The sequence below is a fragment of the Pristis pectinata genome, chromosome 19 (genome assembly GCF_009764475.1).
Source record: "Pristis pectinata isolate sPriPec2 chromosome 19, sPriPec2.1.pri, whole genome shotgun sequence".
NCBI lineage: Eukaryota > Metazoa > Chordata > Chondrichthyes > Rhinopristiformes > Pristidae > Pristis > Pristis pectinata.
The window spans coordinates 29892421-29904976 of NC_067423.1; the positions used below are offsets into that span (position 1 = coordinate 29892421).

Genomic DNA, 12556 nt, shown 5'->3' on the forward strand with positions numbered 1-12556 from the left:
TGTTCACCCCACCTTTGTCATTAAGAAAAATACCAACCTTCTCCTTGAGCCTATATAATGACCTGGCATCCAGTGCTTTCTGTGATAGAGAATTCCACAAGCTGATCACTTAAATGTTTGAAGAAATTTCCCTTATCTCAGTTCTAAATGCATACGTCATATCATGAGGCAGTGGTCCCTGGTTCCAGACCCTCCAGCCATTGCGAACATCCTCCCTTATATCTAGTTGGTCTAGTCCTGCTCAAATTTTATAGGTTTCTGTGAGATTCCTTCTCATTCTTCTATAGGCCAATAAATAGAAATTGAACAGACCCAATAACTCCTCATCCATCCCTGGAATCAGTCTAATACTTTGTTGCACTCCCTCTATGGCAAGAGAATGCTTCCTCACATAAGGACACGAAACTCCAGATGGGCTCTCTCTAAGGCCCTGTACAGCTGCGGCAAGAGATCCTTGCTCCTGTATTCAAATTATCTTGCAGCGGAGGCCAACATACCATTTGCTTTCCAAACTGCTTGCTGCACCTGAAGGCTTGCTTTCAGCAACTGGTATACAAGGTTTCATTGCACCTTCTCTTTCCTTAAACTACCACCACTCAGATAACCTTGTCTTTCTGCTTTTAGCACAAAGTAACTAACCTCATCTTAAACTACATCTGCCATTCACCAAACTAGTCTAAATTACATTGGAGATTCTTTCTATCCTCCTCACAGCTCACACCTCGCACCCCCCTTCCCCACACCCCAGCTTTGTGTTGTCTGCAAGCTCGGAGATGTTACATTTAGTTCCCTCATTAAAGTCCTTAATATATATATATTGTGAACTGCTGGGACCCAACCATTGATCCCTGCGGGCCTCTTCCCACCATCCAGATAAAGACTGTTAACTCCTGCTTTGTCTTCTGTCTGTCAACAACTTCTCAGAAGTTTCCAGTATAATACCCACAATCCCATGTGCTTTAATTTTGCACCTTAACCTCATATGTGGGGTCTTATCAAAAGCCTTCTGAAATCCAAATACACCATGTCACTTGTCTGTTCTACCAGTTATATCCTCAAAATATCCAGTAGATTTGTTAAGCATGACTTTCCTTTCATAAACCCATGTTGACTTTGTCCAATCCCATTAATGCTTTCAAAGTGTTTTGTAATTGCATCTTTTATAATAGGTTCTAGATTTTTCCCAACTGCTGATGTTAAGCTTACTGGTCTGAAAATCCCTGTTTTTTCCATCCTCTTTTAAAAAAAATATTGGGATTGCATTTGCTACCCTCCAATCAGTAGGAACTGCTCCAGTGTCTAAAGAATTTTAGAAATAACTATCAATGCATTCTTTGTTTCCAGGGCCACTTCCTTTAATACTCCAGTGCCTTTGCTAATACAATATTTTAATCCAGATTTATTTAGCTAGCTATAAATTCTTAACCTGCAGTTGTGGGATTTGAACTTGCTTCTCCCAGTCCATACTTCTGGATTATTGAACTAGTAACATAACTACTGTACACTCTTGGCGGGCATAGCAGTCATTTTGAACCTATTTTTTGTCTTGGATTCCACATCCTCACACCAAAGGTTGGAAGATCACTAAAGTTTGGCTTTAGGTCATTTTTCATTGGGTCACAGAAAGAAACAGCAGGGAAACTGGCTCTACAGCTCATTGAGTCCCCACTGACTATCAACTACCCATCTACACTAATCGTGCATTAATCCCATTTTTTTGTTCTCCCTACATTCTCATCAACTCTCCACAGATTCTGCCATTCACCTACACACTAGGGGCACTTAATAGTGGCCAATTAACCTACCAACTAGCACGTCTTTGGGACGTGGGAGGAAACCAGAGCACCGTGCAAGCTCCACACAGACAGCACCCAAGGTCAAGATTAAACCAGGGTTTCTGGTGAGGCAGTGGCTCGACCAGCTGTGCCACTGTGCTGCCCCATAGATTCAATAAATTCAGAGAGCTTCTGTTATTTGCAGGCACGTTGCTTGTACATTTTAGGTTGCCTGCCTTGCCAGGCTATAGAAGGAGCTCTCTGTTCTCTAGGATTGTGGAGATGGGTGAAGCACTCCTGTTCCTCAAAGATCTATATACATTTATTTTAATTCACTTTTTTAGTGGCATTTGGCTTCCTAAGCTATATTCACAAAGAGAAACAGACGTCATAATGTAAGCCTTTGAGCTCAGTACATTGGGATACTACTAGGAGGGGCCAAATTCTCTTTTAAGTGCTGGATAACTGAAAATCATCCATGCCCATATGACATCAGATAATCTTCAGGCATCCCTTAAGCATTGGACATGGTGCTGCTGATACTGGTCATTTTTGTCTGTTTCCGGATGGAAAATGAGCCAGGAGAGAATCCTGGAAAAGGACATAGTCCAAAACCAGCAATTAACTCTTTTGTGTTTGATCCCAAGGATTACATTAAAAATGTTTGTGGAAGCTTATCTAGGAAACAGTAAGGACTATACAAGGTAGCAACCAATGAAAATATATCATTTCAAGAGCCAAAAGCATTTTTTGCCATAAATGTACTTCCTCAATATGTAGAAACCTTTGACAGCTATGCAGATATTTAGTGTTAACTTTTTCTAAGTAGGAGATGGAAAGTAGTGTTTAGCAAACGTTCTTATTGTATGCCAAGATTATCCATTTTTCTGTGAAGATTTTTAAGCCTAATATTTTTATTAACCCCTTCATTTTTTTTACAATTTTCAGTTATAGAAGTTCAAGATGGCTAAAAAATTATTTTCATATTATATCACGTAATAATTGTTAGATTTCTGTCAGGATATCACACCTAGCTTGAGAAAGTAAGAGATGCAAACTAATTTGCCAATGTATATTTAAAATGAACACTTAGATATGACAAAATATAACTTGTGACAAACTGCTGCATGCCAAAGTAAGGTTGAATATTGAAGGATCTCAAAAATTATTGGGACCACAAAGCAGTTAACATTCTATACACAATTGAATATATGGACAAAGAGCCTTTATTTTGAAACATCACTTGTTTGGCAAAAGGTGATATAATACATGCTGTGGCCCTATTGTCAAATGTTGATATTGGACTGTGCATATAAGACATTGAAGATATCAGTTAATAAAGTGTCCTTGTAGAATATAGAGGTTCTTTCTGATTTAAGTTTATGAATTTTTGATTTTTTATTACATGGTCTCCCATGTGCATTAAAAGTAAACATACGTAATACTAGAGTATTTTTTTCATCTAAATTAGTTTTCCACCTCCTCACAGTGTTGTGCAGTTGATTATTATCAGAACAATTTATATTTTGTCATGTTTCTTTGATTTTTATCTCCGAGTCATTGTGTATTCATTCTGCCTTGGGTACTGTTGAGTTCTGACTATGCATATAGATCCTAACATATTCCCCAGGCACACAGGAGTGGCTGAAAGTGTCCGCAGAGAAATAAAACTCTGTCAGGAACACACAAAATGCTGGAGGAACTCAGCAGGCCAGGCAGCATCTGTGGAGGGAAATAGATAGTCAACATTTCGGGTCTGGACCCTTCATCAGGACTGGAAAAAAAGAGGGCAGAAGCCAGTATAAAAGGGGGAGGGGGAGGGGTAAAACAAGAGCTGGTGGTGAATGGTGAATCCAGGTGAGGAGGGGAAGATAGGTAGATAGGAGAGGGGGAAAGTGGGAATGATGTAAGAAGCTGGGAGGTGATAGCTGGAAGTGACAAAGTGCTGAAGAAGGAATCTGATAGGAGAGGACAGTGGAGCATGGAATAAAGGGAAGGAGATGAGGAGGGGAACTGGAGGGAGGAAGATGTGGGTGATGGGCATATCAAGAAGGCAGGTAAGGGGAAAAAAAAGAGGGTGATAGGGCCAGTGGGATAAAGGAAAACAAAGGAGGAAGTTAGAGAAATTGATGTTCATGCCGTCAGGTTGGAGACCACCAAGGGGGAATATGAGGTGCTGTTTCTCTAGTCTGTGTCTGGCCTCAACTTGGAAGTAGGGAAGGCTGTGGATAGACATGTCGGTGTAAGAATAGGAAGTGGGATTAAAATGGCTGGCCACCAGGAGATCCTGGCTGTTACAGGGGACAGAGCGAAGGTCCTCGACGAAGCGATTCCCCCAATCTGCGTTGGGTCTCACCGATGTAGAGTAGGCTGCACCGGGAGCACCGAATGCAATAAATGTCATCGATGGATTCACATGTGAAATACTGCCTCACCTGGAAGGACTGTTTAGGGCCCTGAATGGTGGTGGTCGGGGCAGGTGTAACACTTAACGCAGTTTTAGGGATAAATGCCTGGAGGGGGATCAGTAGGGAGGGACAATATAATTCTGAATTGGAGGGTCAAGAAGAGAGGAGGGCTACTTAAAGTTGGAGACAGAATTTAAATTTAAATCCAAGGTTTGGATAGCAGCTTTCACATTTAGCACATTCAAGTGGCGTATTTCATGTTTATGGATTGAAGTAGTAATCTTGTATTAAGGGATTGAAATCGAGTCAATCGTGAAATTGTCGGGTCTCAAATTTTTTTCACCGAAAATTCTTATAGCCTTTTATAATTCTATTGGAAATAGATGGAGAGGGCCAAAGGAAATATATTCAGTGGAAGTTTCTGACAGGATTCATTCCCACGCAGAAGTATTGAACCACTTGATGCAATTTTCAGTTTTGACAGTGTATTTTCTTATAAATGTCTTACCAAATGCATTTTTTCAAACAGCCTTTGTTTCAGTTTATCTGTGAAGGATCTTAAGTTGTTCTTAGCTTTAAGGGTGCTATATACAGTAAATACAAGTTACTGTTGTTACTTCAGAGGAATTAAATTTGTGATAATATTAAAGAAGATATTCCATAGAGCTGGATAAAAGTCCAGTAGCAAATCATATATACTTATAACAAATGATTGTTCAAAATATTTGAAAGGTTTGGAAGGTTCAACAGCCAGCCAGCCAACCCAAAGGGCATGGCTTATTAGACTCTCAAAGTTTCTTTCAGCAGTTTTATGAACAGTGCCTCACTGGTGGGATTGGGCTGATTTTAACCAGCAAGTTTCTGTTGGGAGATCTGCAGAAGCAAAATGTGTTCATTTTCAGTACAAGTCGCAAGCATGAGGGGCTTTCCAATGACCAAAAGTATAAGGAAACAGTCAGCATTTTGAATTATTATTTTGTGTCAGAATTTAAAGCGTAAGAGGAAAACGTGCTGGACATCCCAAGGAAATTAATGGTAAACTGTGGGATCTGGGATTCACCAAAATTCAGTAGGCAATGAAGAAAATAATGGCACAAAAGAGTGTTAAGTCCCATGTGCACTTGATTTCTATCCCAGAAGTAAATAGATGAGAAAATTTTGCATAACCCATTATCTTCCCAAGTTCTCTTTCATTGTCACTCTTCTGTTTTGAGAAATATGAAAATTATAGACCAGTTAGCCTGATAACTGTTTTGGGGAATTACTAGAGTCTGTGATTAAGGAGAGTGAAACATGAACACCTTGAAAATTTTAATAGGTGGATTTAAGTCATACCCAATAAACTTGGTTGACTTCCAGCTTAAATTGAAATTTGTGGAATTAAAGGTAACATTGACCTTACTGGTAGGAGACAGCTTAGCAGGAGTAGCAGCAGACAGGGAGAAGTGATAATGACTAGGCACTGTGTGACTAATATGGTCTTACAAGTTTCTATATTGAAGCTTAACACATTTACTGGTTTAATAATGACTTAGATGATGGGATAGATAGCCATATATCCAAGGTTTGAGATGATCCAAAAATGGGAGCAATGTAATCTGTGTAAATGGAAACACTAAATTACAAAGAAATATTACAGGACTAAGCAAATGTATTTCAGTGTACAGTAATCTAGTTTGGATTTAACCAGGTGAAAAGATAAACAGTTTGAAACATTGGAGGTCCAAATATGCCTGGGATCCATGTACTTTCATCTCTAAAATGTAATTGATACGTGGCAGAAAAAAAGTCAAAACACTCATGGAGTGCTGGCCTTCATGGAGGACTATACGTTAGCTGCACTAATCCCAGACTGGACCTAAGCTAGAGCATGGCAATCTATTCTGGGAAAACCACGTTAGCTCAAGGGGATAAATGATCTCATCCTGTTCATGCATTGCCAAGGCTCTTCATCTCAGAACAGGTTTCAGCATTCTTCCAGTTAGATAAGTTTAACATACCTCAGATTTAGTTTGCAATTCAGTTTGCGAGGTGGCAGTACCTCTCTAGAGTCAAGTGGGAGAAGCCAACAAAGTAGGATGATCAGAAGAAAAAAGGGTTAAGAACTTCAATGAGGTGGGAGAAGCTTTCAGGATTAGTATTCACTTGGGAAAAGGCAGAAGGGCAGAAACATCTGGCAAGTTGACCAACCAGTTTCAGCAACAGGTTACTTTGGCAACAATGGGCCAGAAAATTTGGATTGAGAAGTGATTGTGTCAAGTGGAGGATGGCTGGCAGAAGGGAATAGCAAATTATGAGCTGCTGGTTTAGTTAGTTGCATATTGTATCCCATATTTCGTGTTTCACTATTGCTACAGGGTTCTTGTTTTGAGAACCATTCAATCCTTATTGAGGACTTATATAAATGCATTTTGATATATAATAATGCTATGCATTCAATATATGAAACCAAATGAAGGACACTTTTGTCAGAAAAAGTTGGTGTGAAGCAATATTTTTGTTTTCCCATTACTAATGGTCTTTCCTGCCCAAGTTTTTTTAAACTTTGTGTAATTTAGTGAGTGAAGTTCATATAGAATATCAAATAATAATTCTATAAATAACTGGTATAATACATGTTAAAGTATGTACTAAAATGTATACAGACCTGGCATTGAAAATTTTGGCAAAGATGTTGAAATCCACCAGCACTTTGAGTTCCAATTGGAAATTGTTCTGCTTCTATAAATGGTTTAGCAAAGGATCATAATGTTATGCTCTAACTGGTTTCAATAGATTGCTGCTTGTGCCCTCTCACCACCTCCAGCAGTTAGTATACATGTCATAAATTTGAATAATAGAAGAGTTATGTTTACATATTAATTTTATCAATTTTTTCCAGCAACGAGATCAGCCATCTCCTCCAAAAGGCACACCACAGACCGATGAGGAAGAAGGAGAGAAAAGCTGTGGCCCAGCAAGACTATGGGAAGCATTCACTCCATGTAATGGCTGTCGACCCCTTGGCTTCCCTATTTTAACACAGGTGGTTATTTTTAATTTCGATATAATATCTTAAGGCTGGAATTACATATCTATCATAGAGCACAGATATTCTTGTTAAAGAAGCATTTTCGTTGTTGGGTAGGGAGTTCCAGGATTTAGGATCAATGACAATGAAGAAACAGCAATATGCTTCTAAGTCAGGTTGGTGTGTGAATGGAAGGGAACATGCAGGTGATGGTATTCCTGTGTACCTGCTATTCTTGTCCTTCTTGGTGGTAGAGGTTGCAGGTTTTGGAGGTGCTTCCACTGGGTTCCAATGGTGGAGGATGTGAATATTTAGACTGATGGATAGTATATCAATCAAGCCAACTGCTTTGTCCTAATGGTGTTGAACCTCTTGAATGTTGTTGGAACTGCACTGATCTAGGCAAGCAGAGAATACCCCATCATATTCCTGACTTACGTATTGCAGATGGTGAAAAGGCGTAGGGTTGTGAGGTGGGAAGCCACTCACTGCAGAGTAACCAGTCTCTGACTTGCTATGTGCCTGGTCCAATTGAGCTCCTGATCATTGGTGACTATCAGGATGTTGATTGTGGGGGCTTCAGCAGCCAAAATTCTATTTAATGTTGAGGGGAGGTGATTGGACTCTTTCTGCTTGGAGATGGTCATTGTCTGGCATTTTTTCAGTCCAAGTTTGAATGCTCTCTCGGTCTTGCATCATGCTGACATGGGATGCTGCATTTGCTGAAAATTGCAAATGGGATTGAATATTATGTAACCATTACCAAGTCTCATATTTCTGCAATTTGATGGAAGAAAGCTCATTAATGAAGCTTAAATGGTTGGGCCTTGGACACTGCCCTAAGGAACTCCTGCAGTGATGTCCTGGGGCTGGGATAATTGATCTCTAAACAATCACAGCTGAGATAGACTCTACTCATTGGAATGTTTTCCCCTTGTTGCCCATTGACTTCAAGTTTACCAGGGTTCCTTGATAGTGCATTTAGTCACATCTTGCCATGCCACAAAGTTTAGTCACTATTACCTCATCCTTGGAATTCAGATCTTTGGTAAATTTTGGATCAAGGCTGTGATAAGTTCTGGAACCAAGTGTTCCAAAGTCATACAATACAGAGTCACTCAGTCCATGCAAATGATCAAGCACCTACTTACATTAATCCTTTTTTGTATTTCTCCCCACGTTCCCACCACTCCCCCCCCCCCCCAAATTCTACCATTCACTAGCACACTAACAATAATTTACAGTGCCTAATTGACATACCGTAATGCACGTGTTTGAGATGTAGAACACCACAGGGAAATCCATGCAACCACAAGGAGAATATGTAAACTCCACACAGCTAGCACCAGAGGTTAGGATCAAATCTAGACCATGGCAACTGTGAGACAACAGCTCTATTACCTACACTGTTATGGCGCCCTATGGCAAAACTCAAAATGGGCGTTGGTGAACAGATTATTGGTGAGTCTTCTCAGGCAGTCCTTTGGGATTGATAATCATTTACCTCCAGTCTGGTCTTGTGGATTCAAGTCATAGAGCTATACAGCACAGAAACAGGCCCTTCAGCCCAGTGTGTCCTTGCCGACCAAGTTATCTTCCTGAGCTAGTTCCATTTTCCTGCATTTGGTCCACATCCCTCTAAACCTTTACTATCCACGTACCTCTACAAATGTCTTTTAAACCAGCTCTACCACACCTTTAGCCACCTCTACCACTTCCTCTGGCAGCTCATTCCATATACCCACCACTCTCTGTGTGAAAGACATGTCCCTCAGATCCCTTTCAAATCTTTCACCTTTCACCTTAAACCTATGCCCTCTAGTTTTAGTCTTTTTCCCAGCATAGGAGAGTCTGTGACAATTCACCTTATCTGTGCCCCTCATGATCTTATGAGGTCCCCCCCATACAATCTCCTTTGCTCCAGGGAAAACAGTCCCAGCCTATCCAGTCTCTCCTTATTACTCAAGCCCTCCAGTCCTGGCAACATTCTTGTAAATCTTTTCTGCACCTTCACTAGCTTAATCACATCTTTCCTATGGTATGGCAACCATAACTGCAGACAATATTCCAGGTGTGGTTTCACCAACTTCTTGTACAGCTGTAACATGACATCCCAACTATTGTACTCAGGGCCCTGACTGATGAAGGCAAGCACGCCATATGCCTTCCTCACCACCCTGTTTACCTGTAAGGTCAATGTGGGGACTATAGGCTCTTCCAGAAATGGGACAGATGGTAGCTGATAAAGTTGTGCACTCATTCCACAACTTACGAAGAGCCACTGTGTGCTCCTCATGTATGTGTGCATTGGTGAGTAAGTGCTGCTTGATAGCACTGTTAACAATACTTTCCTTCATTTGACTGATTTGATTGATTAGGTAGTAATCCGCTGAAGTAGGTTTGTCCTGCTTTTGTGAACAGGGCGTACCTGGGAATTTTTCTACATTGTTAAATAGATGCCTTTGTTGTTCCAGTCATGGAACTGCTTGGTTCGAGGCCCAGCTGGTTCTGGAGTGCAGGTCTTCAGTGTTACAGCTGGAATATTGTCTGGTGCAATGCACCTTGCTGTAACTTGTGCTTTTGCTGTTTTTTTGAAATCATGTGGAGTGAACTGAATTGGATGAAGACTGGCTTCTGTGATGATGGGATCTCAGGAGAAAGCAGAGGTGGATAATCCACCCATCGCTTCTCATTCAGCATTGTTGCTTGTCTTTAGTACCTCTCTACCCTTTCTAATGCCTCCTCAAAACTTTTGTTCAGTAATAGTGTTTCTTGTGCAATATCCATTCTGCTCCCATCTCCACAGTGTGATTGTGATGTGTGGCCATGCTCATTAGATCAGACCAGTACAGCACAGGAACAGGCCCTTCGGCACATGATGTTGTGCCAAACAAATTAAACTAGAAATTAAATACCTGACTAAACTAATCCCTTCAGCCTACACAATGTCCATATCCCTCCATTCTCTGCACATTCATGTGCCGATCAAAGAGCCTCTTAAATGCCTCTATTGTATTTGCCTCCACTACCACCCCGGCAGTGCATTCCACGCACCCACCACTCTCTTGTTAAAAAAAAATTTGTTCCACACATCTCCTTTGAACTTACCCCCTCTTACCTCAAATGCATGCCCTCCAGTATTGGACATTTCGACCCTGGGAGAAACATACTGGCTGCCTACTGTACCTATGCCTCTCATAATCTTGCAATTTTCTATCAGGTCTCCCCTCAGCTTCCGCCACTCCAGAGAAAACAACCCAAGTTTATCTAACCTCTCCTCATAGCACGTGCTCTCTAATCCAGGCAGCAAGCTGGTAAATCTCTTCTGCACCCTCTCCAAAGCCTCCACATCCTTCCTGTAATGGGGTGACCAGAATTGAATGCAATACTCCAGATGCAGTCTAACTAGGGTTTTATAATGCTTTTATAAAGAGTTTTATGTAGAGTGTTATAAAGCTTATGACAACATTATAAGTGCACATTATTATTTCATTGCTTCTAACATGCTGTGAGATCTTCCAAAAACCTAGAAGCTTGTGCACTTTTCTGGTGCAATGAAGGTAGTTTAAAGAAAAAAATAGAAATGGCTGGAGGTGTTGTTTCAGCTGCCTTCACTTTATTTTAGCTTATTTTTGCAATACAATCTAAAAATTATGAGATTTTATTTATAAATCTTCCTTTCGATCCTTGGTTGTTTCATAAAAATATAACTTCCAATGGGAGGAATCTCAGCAGACAGTGAAAGTGTTTTAACCAGTGGGGCACTGCTGAGCTGCAGACGTCATGATATACTTCTATTCTAATTCCCTGTGTTTAAAGTTGGAAGTAAGCAACAAGGCTGAGAGCAGAGCGGAAGGAAGTGCTATATTTGGGTATAGAAGGATACTGGTCTGTAGTGATGAAGTGCCATAGTTATGAACAAAAGCTGTGAAGCTGAACTACATCCAGGACTGACGTCGGAATAATTGTCTTTAAAAATGCAAAAAACACTGGACGTTGTCTTAACTCTTTGAATGCTATAGTGCAGGACATGAACCAAAATGTAAAATATACTCTGCTTACATCATTTCAATTTATTCAACACCTGCTGACAATAAATACATTTTTTGCCTTTCTCGATCTTAAAGTCAACATTAGAGATGTATCTAAGTTTTATGAAGAGTTGCATCTTTTGGATGAGGAAATAAGGTTGTCAAATAAGTTCAAACAGTGCACAAAATTTGAGGTGAATAAATTGGTGGCCAAATACATATTCTTTCATTTATGATGTGCAATAACAGTTGGGTGTTAAAATACATTTAGCCTTTTCATCAAGTACTTGCCAAGCGAAAGATTCATTAGTAATGTCAAGAACATCACACCCACACAGTCACACTGCAGTGAATACATAAGAGACTCTAATACGTATTCAGGAGATGAGTAATCAGCAGGAGCTAATGATACCCTGCTGCAGACTGATGTAACATGCACACATTAAAAAGAAACACAAAAGGAAGTGTGCATTAGCAACTTTTTTAAGCCATTGTCAGAGCATCTTGTATCTGGGCGATGAAATAAGAAATTATTGGTTTTTTTAAATGGTTATGTCTGTGTTGCCTTAATTTACAAACAGAGACAGCAGAAACAAACACATCCTGTTTCCTTTCAGCATTTTCTTCCCCAGCTTCTGTGCCACCATATTTTTTAGTACAGGAGGAGTTGCTCTTAGCAACACAAACACCTTAGATACCCAATTTTTTTTAACCTTTGTAAGCTCATTGTACAGATAAAAATAAATTCAGACCAGCCTGCATATACTTCCAAACTGTTTGTTGAAGCCAGTCCATATTATCTTTGCATTATTTTCACACCCCAGCACTGACATTTTATTTCCATCTGGAACATCCATGGGTATTTTTAGATAGGAAAGAAACAGTTTGCAAGACTACATTGTAAAAAAAATCAGTAGAATCTGTACTTAATGAATAAATGTTAGGTTTCTGTCATAATCTTTGTTGTAAATGTGCATGGCAATTTATTTAAAATTAAATCTTACCGGCTACTCGTCAAGAAAAAATGTTTTACTTTCTGTATAATATTTAGATGTTCTAGAAAGTAATAATTGAACTCGGTAAGCACTTATTAATTCAGTGTGATGGGTACTGGTTTCTTGCCAGGATCATCACTACACAATGTCAGCTCGACCTGCACAGGTGGGTAAATTCTTTCACGTAGGTTTGTGCATATTGCTCACACATCTTGGAAGTCTGCAGAGTAAGGAAATGGTGACAATAATCATGCCACTTCCAAGTTATGTCTTCAGAAAACTAGCTAATATCATGTGTTAAACTCAGACAAAGAACCAGCAGAAAGACCCCCACCCT

The 12556-nt window shown here is 40.0% G+C and overlaps 1 protein-coding gene across 14 annotated transcripts in view; it reads left to right on the top strand.

Moving 5' to 3' along the window:
• Positions 1 to 12556, top strand: part of anks1b (ankyrin repeat and sterile alpha motif domain containing 1B) — a 609252-nt gene that overhangs the window by 367269 nt on the left and 229427 nt on the right. For all 14 annotated transcript variants that reach the window (XM_052034200.1, XM_052034196.1, XM_052034194.1 and 11 more), the window contains one exon: positions 7065 to 7208. In XM_052034200.1, coding sequence (XP_051890160.1) covers positions 7065 to 7208 — 144 coding nt within the window. The remainder of the gene's footprint in view (positions 1 to 7064; positions 7209 to 12556) is intronic.